Here is a 19,071-nt window from a genome sequence, read left to right as displayed (position 1 = left end):
TATACACATTACGCACACACAATAAAAACACACAGTGACAGGAAGGTTTTGCCTTCGCCTATGGCCACACAGCTTGAATATTTAATTATTAGGTCTATGCATTGGAAGGACCTTGTCTTAAAAAACACAATAAACACAGCTTTGATAGTAAAAATGTTTAAAGGTTGTGCCACTTTAATGGTCAGCATTCAGAGACCAGTTTGCCTATTTAGACTTGTGACTTGTCAGTGCTTAAAACATAACTGCATCACTTCTTGTGCAGGAGCATATTTGATAGGAAGTCTGTGAAGAGGTTAGATTGTTTTAAAGGCAGTCGCTGTTGGAAAGTAACAAAGTGGGTATTTGTAAAATGCTTTAAAGTATTACTTTAATGTCTCCCTGTTTCAGGAAATTTCTTGAGAGGAGTTGAATTGCACTTACTGTACATAATTTCTTTCATGCAAGAAAGTCAAGGCTGAATAAAAAGATTTTCACGGCATAGTCGGTGAATATGAGTGAAAGTGTGAATTCCTTCCTGTGTCTTCTGCATCAGGAGCAGAGCCGTGTCGGGCCTCTCACCCTACGCTCATCTATTGCTATGACGACCCAGTCAGGGAGCATCTGAACCTGTGTTTAGCACTCTGTCACCATGGAGCTTTAATAATACAGCACACCTCTTCTAATGTCACATTTTCACACGTTTGTGAATAATTTCACCAGAGCGAATCTCCCTCTAATGGTTTTTAGTCCTTACCTCTTTATTTTCCTCTTTATCCATCTCTCTCTCTCTCTCTCTCACGCTCTCCACCCTTCTCCTCCCCTCTCAACCCATCCCTCTCTTTCTCTGCCTGAGCACATGGGAGCTCCTTGCAATTACCCAATAATGATGAATATATCCCATCAGACATTGCCTGCTGAACTGTAACCCTATTCCATCGCAACCAAATTGAACATTGGGAAATTTGACAGTTGACATTTTAAATTTTCAAACGGTGCAATCCATTCTGTCTGCATTGCAGTTTTTTTTTTTTTCTTCTTCTTTCCCGCAGAAGGGTTGTAACGGGGAGGCTGACAAATTGCCGTCTAAGGTTTCTAAAGTTATAACCCACTTAACCAGATATGTCAGTCAGGTGACAGTGTCTAAACATTTACAGATGACACACCGCTGTGTATACACAACCTCTGTGTAGTTCCTGACTGTGCACAGACTCCAGCAGTGTCACCCCCTCCATGTAAAGTGCTTTGTTGGCTGAGCCTTTCACACTGAGGCTAATACTGTAGAGACTTGACTGGGCTTGTGTCCACAGACATACTGTGCATGCTAAATAAAGACGCATATACAGCTGCTGTTCAACCAGTCAGCTCCTCTACTTCGACTTTTGCTTTGGTTTCAGTGCGGTTGCAAAAGCTGTTTCGTTTTGGAGCGACGGATGAATGGCTACTTGGTGTCATGCTTTCAGTCCCATTCGCTGCAACACCCCCAACCCTTCCCTGTCTTCTTCTTCTTTTTTTTTTTTTTTTTTTTGATTTCTGCATCTGACAGCAAAAGGGAACTGGAAAGGAGATGCTCCGTTTTTTGGTCTCTCTCTTCTTTTTTTCCTCTTCCCTCATTTTCCCCTGGTTGAGATTTGGATTCCCCTGGGCTGGTGCTGATGTGAGCAGCTGTCTCCACGGTGACAGACGCTGGAGATAAAGCCTGGGCCCCGCTTTCGGCCGGGGCCATCAAAGGATGGTAGACTCCTCTGCCCTTTTCACTCAATATCTCTCTCTCTCTCCTTTTTAAAAATCCCTTTCAGCCTCTCTCTGTCTTCCTCTCTCTACTTCTTCACACCCCAACTGTGATTTTCTTTTCTTCCTCTCTCCCCCCTCATGGTGTCTTTTTCTCTGCAGCAAGGCAAGCATGTCTTTGAAAAAAAAAAAAAAAAAAAAGAGATGCAGTCCATTCAGCTGTAGCCTTTTCATACAGAATCAATATTTTTCTTGTCCGGTTTCGCAGCAGCGAAGAGCTAAGGAGTGGATGGTTTGTATGAATGTCTGTGCATGCTGAAAGTGAGCTGAATTGTTCTATACAGCAGCATGGGAGGTGATTACTAATGGACACAATCTGCTGGAAGGGAGGGCAGATAAGGTGCCATGCATTTAAACTATATGACCTTCTGGGCTGGCTGCCTTGTTTTCACCAAAGTAACCCTATAAAAGATACATTTCAGTCATCTGTTTTTACGCACATTTATTCATTAAGGTGGAAACGTTGGTTTACTGAAAAAGAGAGATTGTGATAAAGACGGAAACAGATTTTTTTATAGATTGACCTTGATGTTGCAGTGCCTGAAAGTGCTGCTTCTAGTGTTGACAAAACATTCATGTCATATTGCCACTCATAGTTAAGTGACAATCCACTGTGATCAGAAAGTCTACAAAAAAAAGATAAAAAAACAAAAAAAAAATCCAAATGGGGGTCACCCTCTATCTTCATCACTATAGAAGCTGATAAAAACACCACAGGGTCCAAGTGAGCCAGAAGAAAAACTCGAATGTCATCTAAGGTAGGAAGCAGCAGTGAAATGACCTGTGATAAGATTTTTTGGGCAATTTTTGCCTTTATTGGACAGTGTGATTCGTTTTGAAATCTTCTCACATCTTCCTAAATACACTTGTATGAAGGCAGTTGATGGAAACGCGCACTGATTTGCATTTTTTTTTTTCCCTGAAATTCAAAACTCACACATCATTTTGATGAAAGATCACCAAAAATGACAGCATTTGTCACTTGTTCAAACGACCTTATCTTAGCGTTACGAAGCGATCTTATGTGGCTGTGTAAGTAATTAATATTCTCATTCAGAGGCAAAGGCGGTAGCGTGACATTGTTAGAAGGCCACAAAATATCTTAAAGAGGAGGTCGGGGTGTCTGACTTTGGTTCCCTTCTTCTTCCAACAATCAACATTGTTTATTTTTAGCCATGAGCTTAATCTTTCTCTAACCTTTAGTTGCATAACTTAACCAGACTTTAAGAGGAGTCAGATCAGAAAATGCAGCATTCTCATTTTTAATGAACTGCCATCCTGAATTAAATCCTAGATAGATAAGAAGACAAGGCTGTGAGAAGTAAAACTGTGAGGCAACAAGTTTTAAAAGATTTTTTTTTTTTGCCTGCCAAAGACTTCCATTTCTTCCCGCGGCTGTCAGGTGATTGACAGTAAGCAGGGCATATCGTAACACTGTGCACTGCTCAACTCTGGCAAAATTACAGTAAATAATGATAAAACAGAAAATTTGACAAAGCAAAATTAAGTTGTCATGTTTTGCTGTGATGAATTATCTCACACTGTGGAGGTAGTTTCTCAGACAAGGAAAAGCAGCCAACAGTTTCTTCTGAAGAGAAGAAAAACAAGCCCCGATATCTCAAACAAACACCGGCAGGGATGGGGGGGGAGGGGAGGGAAGAAATAGGCAGGTTAGACAGTTGGCACAAACTTGAAACAGCTTTTCCTCAGGACACAATTTCTGCACATTCCTCCACCACCGAAGAATTTAAATTATCATCCACATACATTTGCACAAACCAATTAATTGCTTCCTTTCTAATTTACTACTTTTTGAGTGTATTATTTTTGCCGCTCCTATCTTCTGTTATGTTTTTGTTATTGCCGTCTTTGCTTACATTAGTTTTCTTCTTCTACACTGAATCCTTACATTTTCTGTTGCTACTTAGCTCTCCCATGAGGATCAACAAAGTTACATCATATGTTATCTGATCTTAAATTCATCTTTTCACCAAGATTCCCTCATGTCTCCCTTCTGAATCACATCCCTGATACTCTATTCATTATTTTTTTCTGAAAACAACAACAACAAAACTAAGTATCTCTTTAGTTTTTATTCCGTCTTTCGAGCTGTTTTTCTTACATGATCACTCTGTGGTTGCAGCAGAATTGTCAGGGAACAGCTGCTCTGATTATTACGCTCCTTACTCTTGGTTGCTTGTATTATTAGGTATTGGTTTTCTGCAGTCATTGTACTGTCACTGTGGGTGAGACTGTTAGCTAAATGACTGAAATGTCAATGTAGATTAGTATCAGTGGTGTTGGGTTTAAGCACTGAAGAAATTACAGGAATGGGTTTGTCAGCGTTGAGGAATGTGTTTTAAGCTTTAAGGAATCTGAGGTGAATTGTGCTCAGGAACAGCGGAGGGTAAGGAGATTTAAACAGTACAATGTCAACCACTATACCAATACCCACAAACTCAAATGTACAAGAGCTTGTATGTGAAGGCAAGGAAGCTCTTAACACACATGAAGAAGAGGTGAAAAGTTCAAGAGCTGAATCTGTAACCTCTTCAGAAAGGGGCAAGACACACCCCCCTCTCACACATCCATGCCCTGCAGCCAGGAAATAGTGTTTTGGTAAACAGGCTTGGATGTTCGTTGGGCTCCAGAGCCAGACAGAGCAGCCACTTGGGCTTTAGCTGCTGGACACCGCCTGTCTGCATGTCACTACTTCCAGGAAAACAAACCAAAAGAAAAAGAAAGGTTCAATCTTTTTGACTGTCATGTTTTTACTTGAGCTGACTTTACAGTACGTGGTCCTGAATAAGCTGATCAGGTTTCATGACCTGTCAAACCCGGATGCTTTTTCCCCAAAAGCTATGAAAGTTTGTCTCATGAGAGAAAGTGTTTTTTTTGTTGTTGTTTTTTTAAGATGTATTCTGACAAGACAAAAAAAAAAACAATAACATCCATCCTCCACCATGGGCGTCGCCTGGCCAGAGCATTCAGGGCTTTAGCCTCAAAGATTTTTTCTTTAGCCCCGAATATTTCTCCACCTTGAATGGTTTGTCACTAAAGAAAACAAGAGTGTTATAATTGTGTATATTCAGTTGATGGGGTTACTATGCCAAATGCTAGCTCACACAGTCGGTCAGTATGAGGCAAAAATGGATATACAAAGGTTTTTTACTGGTAAAGGGTGTGAAGCTGAAGCTCTGACACAAACATCCTCTCATGTTGACTCATGAAAACAAGGTGTGTACATGTCTGTATGAGGTCCAAGTTACATGGACTTGATATGAGCAGAGCATAAGTTATATACAGCTAACGTACTTTGCATGTAGCCAGCTAAACCGTTAGCATAGTTGTGCCTCCCCTTGGCTACAGACAACAAACTAGCCTAGTCTTGTGTTAGATAGCCAAAAGGTTTTATATTTTATCGGTCTGGTAGTCCTACAAACAGTGATAACACCCAAAGCAAGTTTTATGAGTTATATACAGCTAACATACTTTGCATGTAGCCAGCTAAACCGTTAGCAATGGTGGCATAGTTGTGTCTCCCCTTGGCTAGTGACACCAAACTAGCCCAGTCTTGTGTTAGATAGCCAGAAGGTTTTATATTTTATCGGTCTGGTAGTCCTACAAACAGTGATAACACCCAAGGCAAGTTTTATGAGAAACCAACTTTTTTTCTGATCACGTCATACATTGACAGCTAAGTTACCACAGCTTCCATGAAACAAAAAATGCATGGAAACAGTCTATTTACGCTCAGCCCCTGATGGTTAACAGTCCAGTCAACGACCCTGCCCTCCACTGTCCAACAGTCCCCCTTCATGCCCTTCAACCAGCCTTGTAGCCACTCCCTGGCGTCCTGCCCTGATGGAGGTACGCGCCTACCCCCACAGTTCCCTGGACAGAGGGGTTTGGGCACAGTGCTGGAGGGCAGATGTAGGGGGTGGCGGTGACTTTGGGCGATACAGCTGGTTATGACCAGCGCATTGAAAGGGCTGGAGATAGAGGATTTAGATTATTGCTGACTCACATCCAAATGCAGCTGCCCATATGACAGCTTGCTGAGCCACAAACAGATGTTGTGATGCTCTTGTGTAGATAATGACGCGTTACTGAAAGGTTGTAGGACTGATGTGACATGCACCATGAACTGTATTCTCTTAGGTTGTCGCTGTTGTGGAAATCTTTCTCCTCGCATGTATCCCATGTTAGAACAAAATCATTTCTGACACATACTGTATGTAAATAAACCAGTCAGCATACAATTTTTGTACCGTTCAAGACATGAAGATAAAGCAAGTATTTTTCTGCATAATGACACCTATTAGAGGACATTAGTAATCTCAACATTGTCTTAAGTGACCATAATGGCTACATCATTTTGTGATAACAATGGCCTTATTCTCAGGGGTGTAGCAAGGAAGTCTGGGGTCCCTGAAAGATGATTGCCTCAGGGCCAGACCCTTGCCGTAGTTTATTAAAATAGTTTAAGTAAAGGCCTTCTCCCTTTAACTGCCACAACCTTTCATCTCAGTGATGAGGATGAGGCTTATTACTACAAAAAAGCCTTTGTGTTAACTTGTGGAAATTTGTAAGTGAGGTATATATATCTAGGACCAATTACTATCAGTTGTCATTTTAAAAGAGAATGGTGTTCTTTTTCAGTAGGAGTCGTAACAATTTTTGGGTGAAATCTCAATAAATCCCAAAGATATGAATCTCAGTAACATCTGGTTGAAAATCAGTTTAAACCCAAGAAACTGCTGGTTGGAAACAGTTTTAACTCTTTTCTCCTCTATCCATTTATTCATTTGAGATTATTACACATTATTTAAAAAGACTTCTAGGTAGCAATAGGAACATGTAGAGAGAGAGAGAGGAGAGGGATACAACATGCATCTTAACCACTATCCCACCATGAGGCCCCTTTACACATTTAAATATCTCACGTGGCTCTTACCCGTCGCTGAGTCGGACCAGTATGGCCCGGTAGAGCTGGTGTTGTGGGCTGTTGGACTCTGGACCACAGGGGTGGATAAACGGGTGAACGGCCGCCAGAACGAAGCCCTGCTGGTAAAGCTCCTGCAGCTGGCCTGGCAGCTCCCGCACTGACGAGAGACGCAACGTGGACGTCCCACCTGAGAGACACAGAGAGGGAGAGAACGTGTGACACAAAACAATTTGTGTGTGGAATGAATGAAAAGGTAATCTGATTTGGAGACATTTTTGCTGCGAAGTGCTCATTGCTGTGTTGTTTTGTATCTGGAAACAACTTTGAAGTTTCACTCGATTGCCAAACAGAACAAGTAGGGCTGTGACTTCTGTTTATTACATTTGAATGTTCTGTATTCCTTGTCTGTAGGCAACCCTGTCTCCTAGAAATTACGTTTATATATTACTAATTTGCAACAGCAAATATTATGATATTGCAAACATTTGGCAATACAAATGAGTATAAACTGGGTTGGAAACAGGGTTGCTGTCAGCCAAGGCTGTCACTGCTCACATTCATAATTCAATTATACAATTATACATGTTTATTCTAAACAAATTAGAGCTGTGTCTCTAAAGCAATCACCACCATTATTATTCCATTATTTTTCTCAGGAAAAAGACACAACATTTACATTTAGAACTTGATTCCCTGAAGAACATGTGTATATATTTAAATACATTGTGTTACCCATTGTTGCTAAAAGCTGTTTTAACCGTAGCCTCTGCAAAAGCCTTTTAATTCTTAATTCCTCTTCCCTGTTGTCCTCACCTCATTTTGTGACATTTACAGTGCATTTGAAAATGTTACTAAGAACGATTTAGCACAGCTCAGACGTCCTGTTCTTCGTGCAGCTCGGTGGGTTGAGCGGCAAAAAAATGTTTTGTGCTCACAGTTTCAAGTGATTCAAAACAAAACTGACAAAAGGAAACCACATGAGAAACATTTTCCACTGCAATTCTTGGTTTTTGCACTATTTCTGTCCCACTACGTCAAGAACATAAATTACACTACTTTTTCACAACAATTAGACTCTTTTTGATTTCTGTGCCATTCATGTTTGAAGAGTCCAGCACAGCTAGATCTACCTAATGTCACACATTCTTTAATGAGAAAAACCAACAGTACAACAGAGAAAGAGAGGTGCCAGAACTGAAGACAAGACGTAAAATTGCTTGCTAAAAAAAAAAATTAAAAATTACCATGTGAAAATTTGCAATTCAGATACCAACACTGATTTTAAAAACATTCCCGGTTTGTTTTGGCAATTAGCATCATGCTTTTCGCTCCATCCCCTCAATCTGGGAGTTAATAAGAGTGGATCAAAATCCAATCAGAGCTGATTGCTTAGGCTCTGTATCACAGCAGCTCTCTTCATTCTGACACTTAGATTCCTTCTCAGCTCAACTTAACTGTCCAAGTGGAGCGAACGGGGGCCTGACATTAATGAGCTGCAATCAGTGAGTGGACGGCTGTTTAAAAAAAAGAAAGTTAGGGACTGAGTTACCGTGCAAAGCTCTTTCTCAGCATTATTTCCTCCCAACCCCTCCCTGGGGGAGGAAAACCTGCAGCAGACAGCCGCTGGTGACGGCTTCATTCAGGGAGCAACCAGCTGTGTTACAACAAACCACACACAGCTTCTGTCAGGGAACATCAGCCAATCAGGATGTATAGTAATGAGTGCGGGAAGGGAGAGTAGTTTAGGTTCAGGAAAGGGAGCAATTAGATTAGAAAATAAGGAAGATGCAAAGCTTAATAGCAGGAAGGAGAAGAAGATGGACAGGAAAGATGGAGGAAGAAACGGCAGAGAGGTCAAAACAGAGAGGAAGAGAGGGAAGGTTAGAGAGACCATAATCGGGACGGCGCTTGGCCCCAGATGCATAACGGCTGGGATCCCAGCAGTATGCTGTATGAGGCGACATTTACTGCAGGCCAAACAGCTGGGGTGCATGGGAGAGCGCCAAGACAAAGAGCTGGATGCAGAATGAGAGTCTGGGGAGATGAGAGGAGGGAGGGAGAGAGGGAGGAGGTCTGGTTGTCTGTACGAGCTGTCACAAGATGTGGGAAATGCCGCTATGGCTAATTAGATTCAATGAGACCATACTGTACGAAAGGTCCAGATTCATGAGAAAAGTCAAAGTATAGAAGTTCAATGGGAGGTCAGACAGAGGGTAAGTGGGGTGGAGCTGGCAGGAGAGACGATGCCAGTGGGCTTTTTCTAGTGTTTTGGTCTCAGGTGACATCAGGAAGTCTAACACTGGCCAGTATAGTCTCTGACAAGGCAGGAAAAGCTCCTTTCAAAGTGTAATTAGATACAGACTACTAATAATCAGCTTTAATTAAAAAGACTAGATATGACGGACTGCGTGTCTTTGATGTATAATCTGTTTGTGATTAACTAATTTGGCTCCAAAATTTGCAAAACCTGAACTTTAATTAGTTTACTCTCTCATTATCAATGTTACTATCATCGTATAAATAAACATTTTTAAGTTGTACTTTTTTTTCCCCACGATGCAACACTCGGACATCTGGGGTCATATTCCGGTCAGTCAGTCATCTTACATTTAAATTCCTTACACACTCTACACTCTTCCACACACTGAGTGTTGTTTGTTTGTTGTTAAAGTCTTGGTAAATGTGCGCTTGCTTGCAAAGTTGTTCTGCATAACATCTGTGTAATTTATTACATTTGGCCAATGCAAAGTTTTTTGGCTCCTGCGGCACTAGCATGCGGATTTGTTGTCCGTATTATGTTAGTGACTGATTTATTGAACTATAAACATGTACAGCTTCCATTTTATATTTTATATTTTACATGCTTTTTTTTATATTTCACACATTATTTATTTGCACATTCCAGGGAGAAGAAGCCATTGGAGCATTTTATTATATACTGGTATGATTGTTGGTGTGACAAATACAATTTGAAATAGTTGAAGGGGGGGGGGAGTAATTACATGCATTTCATTTATAGCTGCAAAGCTGACCAACATTAAACAGAAACATTGCATGCTATTGACTCCAGTCGAGTCTAATATATTTAAATAAACACTGTTTTTATTTGTGCTAGATGCATTCTTTGTTGAATGCTTTCTTAGTGGGTTCTGACTGAATGCTTAACATAAGAGGTGATGTGATTGGACACAAAGTCGATGCAAACACACAAGTGGACATGAATAGATGCAAATTAGCACTGTGTGGCGCAAAGAGATGCATCTGCATGAATTGAAAATGTTTCTGCTTAAACAAAAGAATTACACTTATCCTGCTTTCAGATGTACAATATTTACATAAAGCAAAGTGGAAAAAATCTTAACACACCATGACGACAGTTGATGCTGTTAGACTGAACAGTTTATGGAGCTTTCCTTCAAATGTCTTTGAGCCAGTCAAAAAAAAAAAAAATGTATATCTAATCTGATTTGTGTCTTTTCAATACCTGTAATTGATTACAACTGTAATTCTTCAAGAATGAGATTATAATAATCCTTTTGCATGGAATATATCACTCCCCAACCCTTCCCACTTTGACAAACCACACTTCCTCTGGCAGACCAATTCAACCAAAGCTCATATGTGCGACATTGTTCCACTATTTCGTGAGGGCTGTAACACAATAGTGTGGCGTGCTTTCAGCGTGCCACAGTACATCATCAGAACTGCAACAGAGGAAAGAGGGATTTCTGGAACAAGCCTTCTAGCACCAATCAGGAGGCAGCCCCTGTGATGTAGATAGAGAGCTGATTCAGTTTGGATCCCAACTCTTCCCCTCCAGGCACAAATCCAGAGGTTCATTGTGAAACCAGTAAAGAAGCAGAGGAAGAAGAAGGGGAGGAAAAAAAAAAAATCATATGCTGTCCCCTCAGGGTAAGTGAGTGCTTTGGCTAAAAATACTCCTCCAAATTTCTCAATCACACTCTGTCCTACTGCGCCACAATGCAGGAGCTTTAGAAGTTAAAAAGCGTGGAGGAATTAACACAAAGAAATAGGCCGCCATCGCAAACGGGTGAAACGTATTCGTCTTCCCCACCCCCCCCCACTCTGCTCCTCCCCCTTCCTCCACCGCTGACTGCCTTTAGAAATGGAATTAATCCTTCTGTGATCTGTAATTTTGTTTTTTCCTTCCTTCCCTTTTCGTTTTGGTGAGACATGAACACCCTGTCCTTTCCCCAGAGGGATGCTATTGCGTGCGCGCATGGTTCATGAGGCGGTAGATATTAAGTGGAAAATGAAACTGTCTTTGCTTGCTCTCTGATCCCCTTAGTTGAGATGAGTAAATAAGGAATGGTTTCAATTAGGCAGTGGGAACACAGCCGCTGGCGTCTTCTTAAGTTGGCTTTAATCGCTGTGTGAGCTGCTAATAATCTCATCCAGAGGCCTTTAAATACACAGGCTCTACATTTATTTATCAGACCAAATTTTATTTATCATGCTGTCCCCAGAGCAAAGCGTAGCCCATTGCTAAGTTTCTCTGAATCTTATGCTGTTGTAAGGATGTTTACTCTGCCCTAAAATCGTGTTATCCAAGGAGAATCACTTTGTTTGTGTAGATGAGAGCAAATTAGCTGTTATAACTGCTGTATGCAAGTGTCAGCGTTGATGTCTTATCCTGCGAATATTCAGGCCTTTGAAGGAGCCTGTGGTCGATCAGAAAGGCAATCTGGTAAACCTTACATGGCAAACTGGCAGCCAATTACTTCACTCTGTCTTTTTGTTTACCCTGGAAGAAAATTCTCGCACATATCAACAGAGAAGAGCCCTAAACTCACAGGAACAAATCGCTTCGTGACAAATAATGAGAAAAAAAGAGGCTCCAGGGTGACAACCAACAAATTGGTTTTCTGGAAAATTGTGTTAGCGCAGATCCGTCAAGCAGACACTGCCATTAAACACAGAGGAGGAAACAAAAGCAGGGGGGGAATGTATGTACTGTATTTATGGATGTATGATTAGGGACTGATAGCTGTGTCTACAGGCTAATGGGAAGATGCATGATCATCTGCTTACTGTTTATGGTGGATGACAGGTCAGGGGTTGGAATAACATGTTCTATAAGTATCAAGCATTGTACTTACAAGACATTACAGACAAACAGTGGAGTCATTTAAAGTGTTGAAACATGAGATCCAAAAATGTCATGTCCATTACATCTATATTGTATTTCTTTATGGCTTTATTCATTAAATCAAATGTCAGACCTCGAAAACATACGTTTTCAGAGAAAACAATCTCAGCCCGAGGTCCATCGAGTAGTTGTTCTGGAGCTTTCAGTCATATGACATGATCTTTATCAGCACCTGGTGATGTTTCCAGGGTCAAGAGTGAACTTTGAACCTCAGCTTTGAAGCCAACATGGATGAGACAAGTCCTTAAAGTGCGATGAAAACTTGGTGAACTCCCTGCTGATGATGATATGATCAAAAGCTCCAGAACAGCTATTAAATGGACCCTGTGGTGAGTCTGTTTTCTTAACAACTTTCAGATTGAACCATTTGCGTATCCAATTGTAAAAACATGAGAATAGATGTAAGAATGTAGCTGAATAAATGTTAATATGTGAGCCCAAAGTAAAAAAGAGAGATAAATAAAAGGAATAAATAAGAATAAGAAAATGTTTAATTATGTAAAAACACATATTTTTAACAAGGAATAAAGAGAGGAACTCAAATAGTCATAATATCCTGTAGGGAAAGAGTTAAGTAGTGAGACAGATTGTGGTTGTGTGTTTTCAAAGAGGGAAATGAGTCCGGTCTGGCGCTGCATTCAGTTCAGAGTGAAGATGTAAACACGCAGTTTGAATATGCATGCATGAGAGAGTTCATCAAAGGAGCAGAATAAATAATAAACATCCCTTCCATTTATTTCTCTGCTACTGACCTTCCAAACGAGGCAACCAATATTCAACTGACTCATCACTTGGAATTAGCAATGGCCCTCATTTCATGTTTCTCATATCTGGATAAAATTCAGATATGATTTAATACACATATATTTACACTGTGTTGTACTGCCCTGCAAATCTGGATAGACCCTGACTCAGTCCAGTCCAGGTGGTGGTCATGTGACTGAGGCTGTTTGCCAACCACCAAAAATGTGGAGACAAAGTCCAGGAGAAGAAAGATGAAGTAAAAGGAAGGAGATAAATAGAAGAAGAATAGGAGGGGTGAAAAGAAAGAGGAAAACATATTTTAAAACAAGAGGATGAGAAAAAGATGCAGAAGAAGCTAGAAGAAGGTAAAAAAGAACAAACAGGAAGAAGGAAATGAAGAAGAGACTTAACATTACATAACAACTAACACAAATACATGCATGACTCACATGAATGAGCAATGACTGACAAAAAAAAGTTTGCTGTGCCATAAGAGCGGTTGCTCGCTCCATTTTCTCACTTTCATTACTCTAATTAGAGATAAACACTACATACAACCGCACCTTGCACCATCCTGATGAACATAAGCACTGAAATCATTGGAGACGCTCTCGCTGAAGCTTTATAAACTTCAGTGTATACAGAAATAAATTCTGGGTCATTATCACTTGATATTGTCAAGTGGCAAGACCCTGGAAGTTGCTATCTCTTCACATCACTTACTGACATAGTAACGCTTGAGGACGTGTAAAATTTGCATATGCAGCTTGGAGAGACAGATGCATTTTAATATTTTCAACATCTGGCTGGTATGCGTGTTAAACAACCCCAGGAACCTCCTTAAGAAAAGCTTCTTCCTATGATGGTTTGAGTAATTGGCAGTGGTGGAAGAAGTACCAATACAGCAATGTAAAAATACTCCAATACAAGTAAAAGTCCTGCATGAAGAATCCTACTTAAGTAAAAGTACATAAGTAGCAAAATATACTTAAAGTATCAAAGTAAAGGTACTCATTTTGAACCTCTGACTGATATATTATTATATATGACATCATTAGATTATTAATACTGAAGCATCAGTGTGTAAGCAGCATGTTACTGTAGTTTAGTCCAGTGGTTCCCAACCTAGGGGTCAGGCCCCTCCAAAGGGTCAACAGATATATCTGAGTGAGATGATTCATGGGAGAAAAAAGAAGAAAAAGAAGTTCTGATAAACAAATCTGTTTTCAGTTTTTTCTCTAATCTTTGATCTTTGGTGAATTATTAGATAACTTGAACATTTATTGAAATGAAAGCATGTGAGAAGTTTAGAGGGAAAAACCACTATTTGTTGGAGCTGTTAACAACTCATAGACATCTGAAATGTGACTCAGACTGCACACTGGTTTTTGTAAGACGTCAAAAGCCAAGAATGTTGGAAACCACTGCTTTCATCTTTAACAATGTGTTGTATTGTAAAAGCTTGTTATATTATCTGTTGTGTCAAATCTTCATCTGAAAAGTAACTGAAGCTGTCAAACAAATGTAGTGGAGTAAAGAGTACAATATTTCCCTCTGAAATGTAGTGGAGTGGAAGTATAAAGTAGCATCAAATGGAAATACTCAAGTAAAGTACAAGTACCTCAAAATTGTACTTAAGTACAGTACTTGAGTAAATGTACTGAGTTACTTTCCACCACTGGTAATTGGATAGCGATGCATCTTCAATACTTCTTGGTTGCACTACTGTTATGATTTTGGATGTCTATGTTAAACATGGTCAAAGTTCAAAAACTCGAGGTGAACGTATGTAAAAATGCTCCCTGCAGGTCAAAAGCCAGGGCTTCAGCCTCCTCTGAACACTTTGTTTGCAATGTTACCTCTACTTCATCCCTGTGATAACATCAGATTGTTCAGACACGCCCACTATAAGTTGTCTGCTCCGTAGCCTTTGTTGCTAAGGTTGTTCCACAGGTTGTTCACCTCGTCCGCTCGCATATTTCAGATTGGAATCGGGCTCATACATGTACAGATGTATTTAAGAAGTTTCCTTTCTGAGTGAAGAACGAGAAAAAGAAGTGAAATCCTACTAGTACTGTTTATTTAGCCTCTTGAGCCTCTGGAGTCTGCTGAGGAGCAGCTTCCTGAAGCTCCTGAAGGGGGCCTTAAAGAGACAGGAGCTAAAACAGCCTGTTTCAGACAGAGGCTGAACTGAGGGGCTGCATAAAGAGCCAATATATGATAAATGAGGGGTTTTTTTTAACTGTAAATCATGCAAAGATATTCCAGTAGAGCCCCAGAATATAAATATAGACCTGGTAATGAGCGTGTTGCTTCAAGCTGACAAAAAAAAAAGATGATCCATGAAGTCCAGTGAGAAACAGATACATGAGTTCGAAGGCTTATCAGACGCTGAAATGCTGCACAGTGCTTTGTAATACCATGAGACGTGATTTTATAAATCTGTAAATCTATTATGGCTACAATTACTTTAAATTTGTCACAATTATCACAAACAAAGTAATATACCAGGAATGCACACTTGCATATATATTTGATTGGGCACTACAGCAGCAGAGTGCTGGAGCCTTCTGCGTTTGCATCCTCGCTGCGTCAACGGCCTTATTCAAATGAATGAGGGAGCTTCATGTTTTTATGCAGGGCTATAATCTGCCTGGACACAGTCTTACACTTGACTTTTGATATCAGATAGCTATCTGATCTGCCTAAGACACATAAAGCGGCCAAGTGTAAATTAGTTTACCCACATCTGATGCAAATATGGGTAGGCCCAGTGATGTTACTGCATGGCCATTACTCTACAAGTGGCTGCTTCTACACTCCACTCACTGACATTACCGTGCTTGGGACAAATATCATGTTTCTGTCTTAATAAAAGAGAGATTAATTTACACATTTTCAACTAGAATGTATCTCAAACCTCCTCCTGACATTTGAGCAATCTGCGTCTAAAGCTCCTTGGTTGCATTTACAATTGTAAGCTAGCTGGTCTACCCAAAATGCATCAAGTAAGTAGAGGCAAGAAACAGGCTTTGCTTTACAAGCTTGAATCCCCAAAAGGTTTGGAAAAAAGATATACAAGAGAAACATTTTCCCTTTCTCCAAAAATGTTTGTGCGTTTGAGCATGGCATTTAAGCCCCAAAGAAACAAGTGAAGCTTTTGTTTTGAAAAGGGAGCACAGCAGGACAGTGTGTATGTTCAGTCAACTTTCTGCGGATAATTCTCACTTCCCATGAATAATAGAAGAAAAAAGATCACTCAACTTTGAATTGAAATCCTGCCTCTGACACTGGCTCACTTCCCCTTTTAAACCCATCTGCCATGTAAGCACCTCTGAGCTGCAGCCTGCCGCATTTCCATCACTCAACACATTTAAAAATAGATGAGTAAATATGAAATTAATAAGCTGAAAGATTGGAGGCTCGGCACACACACACACGCGCACCACGCACCGCCTCTGGGAGAAATGGTTCGACCACATTTGCATGTGGGAGAAAATAGCCCGGCATATATTATCAACCCACTGCAGCTGATTTTTGATCCTGCTGCTCCTATCTGCCACATCTCTCATTCGGCGATACCGTCTTGCCTCATCATGATTAGAGAATTATTTGTTTCTGCTAATAGTAATGGCTCAATTAGCGACTGATGTGTTCATACTGGTACACAGCATAGAGGACAGGATGTTTTCTTTCTGATGAAAAGAAGTTGAGGAAAATGCTGCTGTGCCACTGGAGACAGGAGGAATTTATTTCTAATGTGACACGTTAGGACTGTCAGTACCTGAGTACACAGTGAGTTAGCAAAATAGTTAGCAAAATAAGTCACAAAGTGCTTTACAAGAGCATTACACGACATAAAAGAGAGAAAACATAAGAGGATGAAGCGATCACCTGTGCCATGTCTTTAAAAGTACAAAACTAAAAACACAGATATGTCTTTAGCTACCTTTTAAAAGAATCCACAGACTCAGCAGACCTTAAGGGTTTAGGTGCGACGGCCTCAAAAGCTCAGTCATCACGGGTCTTTAGGCAGGTGCGTGGGACAGACAGTAAATTTAGCTTATTTGACCTTAGAGAGCGAGCTGATGAGTGAGGGTGAAGTAGATCAGCCATATATAAAGGAGCCTGACTGTGCAATGCTCTGTAAGTAAGAGTGAGAATATTAAACTGGATCTTATACGCAGCAGGAAGCCAGTTAAGAGTTATAAGTATAAGTGTAATGTGAGACCATCTATTTGACCAGGTGAGTAGTCTTGCGGCAGCTTTCTGAACTGCCTGCAGACGATCAAGGGCAGACATACTGAGCAAGGAGAGAGGTGCATTACAGTGGTCGATAGGAGATGAGATAAAGGCATACATAAGCATCTCTGGTTCTGCATTTAAAACTACAGATCTCAGTTTACTAATATTTCTCAAGTGGAAAAAACAAGATCTGGTCAGTTGCTTAATTTGGGTGTTGAACGAAGAGGATTGATCGTATATAACCCCTAGTGGGCGGCAGAGGAAAGAGGCCCAATACTTTGCACGAACATGGCGGCACCTTTTTCTAGAGCAACAACCAGAACCTCCGTGGTATCAGAACTGAGCTGTAAAAAAGCCTAGATAACCTCTAAGCCTCACTAGGTTTGAAATGAAACATGTACATTTACTCAAGTACTGTCCCTAAATACAATTTTGAGGCACATCAGTATTTTGCTTTAGTCGAATATTTCAATCCCATGCTTCTTTATAACTCCGCTCTCACACATTTCAGAGAGAAATTGTCTTCCTTCACCTGTTTTATGGCTTGCATGCATTACACATTTGCATTACAGCCCTCTGCTGTCAGCAGCAATATGTATCGTGTCACCTGTGTGCTTGGGCACGTACATGTGATGTACGCACCCATGCATGTGCTAATAGAGTACGAGACAGTAACGAAACAGTGACTGGCTGACACTGACTCCATATCTCAACCCTATTAACAGACAAGGACATCAATATTGGATGATCTGCAAAAAGTTCTTTACAGCTCAGTATCAAAATTTTAAAACTTCTCGCTTTCCATAATATTCGTGCATGGAAACTAGGTATGATTAAGCTTGAACAAGGACGCAGACTCTGCTCTCTTGGAAGATAGTCAGACATTGCAGCATTAAGTATACACCACCTGCACTGGCACTGAATGTTGGTGTTGGATATAAATCATGAGGAGACGAATCATCCAATATGAATGAAATTCCTTGGATACAGGGCAACAAAAACAACCACTTGGTGATTATACTGTGTTTCTGCTGATTATGACATCGCCACTTTATTAGAGCCGCAAGGATTAATTGATTGGTAGATCGTCAGAAAATGAATCGTCAACTATTTTAATTAATTTTTTGGTTCAAGCCTCTTGCATGAGAATATTTTCTGGTTTCTTTCATCCTCTGGTAGTAAGCTGAATATCTTTGGGTTGCAGACTGTCGATTGGGACAAAATACGTCATCATAGGTTGCTTTAGGTAACAGTGGTCGACATTTTTCTGAAATTTTAAAGCCCAAGCAACTCGATTAATCAAGAAAATAACAGATAGATTAATCAATAATGAAAATAATCATTAGATGTAACCCTGCTCTTTATATCTTTAATCATTCCACAGTGCCACAATTTATATTTCCTAAGCAGAATTATTAATGTAATCCATCAGGAAACAATCAGATATAAACCTGTGCACATCCACAAAATCTTGATAAAAGCAATACAAAATGAATATACTGTAATTGGCCTTTTTAAACTGAAAGCACCACCCCACTATTCTCTCTGTGAAGTAGTCATATCGTTATTCAGGGTCCAATTAAAATGGCCTTAGTCTCCTCAGGAGCTCTCCACTCCTGTGAGGACCACCTGCAGACTCCTCGCTCAGTCTCAGCAGCCCGCCTTGAGTCATTAGCCTTCATACAGGCTCAAAATGGAAATGCCACTAACTCCTTGTCCTCCTCGCCGCAACCTCCTTTATTTTTTTTGTCTCCTCTTCCTCAGCTCCGATTTCTCTCAACCCCTCTGCCACAGGAGGGGGAAGTTTCTCTGCTTGGCTCCTCTGCACATTTAGCCTATTTTTCTGCCTCTGCTCTCTGCAGGGAATCTGCCCCATTCTCTTCAACTCTCCTTCTGTCTCGCTTTTACCACCACAGCTCTCTGCACTCGCTACCTCCCTCCATCCATTCCCTACACTGTGTTGAGTTGAGAGGAGCAAAATCTTTGAGGGGTGTCTTCTACTCGTAACCTCTTTCTCTGCCTCAACATGTGAGTGTCTATTTTTCTGTATTTTTCTCTCATCTCTTCCTGTCTGTGTCAAGACAGCGGTTGCAAGCCAGGGTAAAGTATCAGCGGCGTGATGGTGAAACCAAAAAACTGAATGAGCTAAGACTTTGTGTTGTCGTTGTCGTGCAGATTTCCTGCAAAAAAAATGTAC

The 19,071-nt window shown here is 40.6% G+C and overlaps 1 protein-coding gene across 2 annotated transcripts in view; it reads right to left on the bottom strand.

Annotated features, from left to right (window-relative positions):
* Positions 1–19,071, bottom strand: part of LOC137190936 (raftlin-like) — a 105,372-nt gene that overhangs the window by 55,113 nt on the left and 31,188 nt on the right. For both annotated transcript variants that reach the window (XM_067600677.1, XM_067600676.1), the window contains exon 3: positions 6,725–6,902. In XM_067600677.1, coding sequence (XP_067456778.1) covers positions 6,725–6,902 — 178 coding nt within the window. The remainder of the gene's footprint in view (positions 1–6,724; positions 6,903–19,071) is intronic.

The sequence above is a fragment of the Thunnus thynnus genome, chromosome 10 (genome assembly GCF_963924715.1).
Source record: "Thunnus thynnus chromosome 10, fThuThy2.1, whole genome shotgun sequence".
NCBI lineage: Eukaryota > Metazoa > Chordata > Actinopteri > Scombriformes > Scombridae > Thunnus > Thunnus thynnus.
This window is presented reverse-complemented; position numbering and strand designations above follow the sequence as displayed.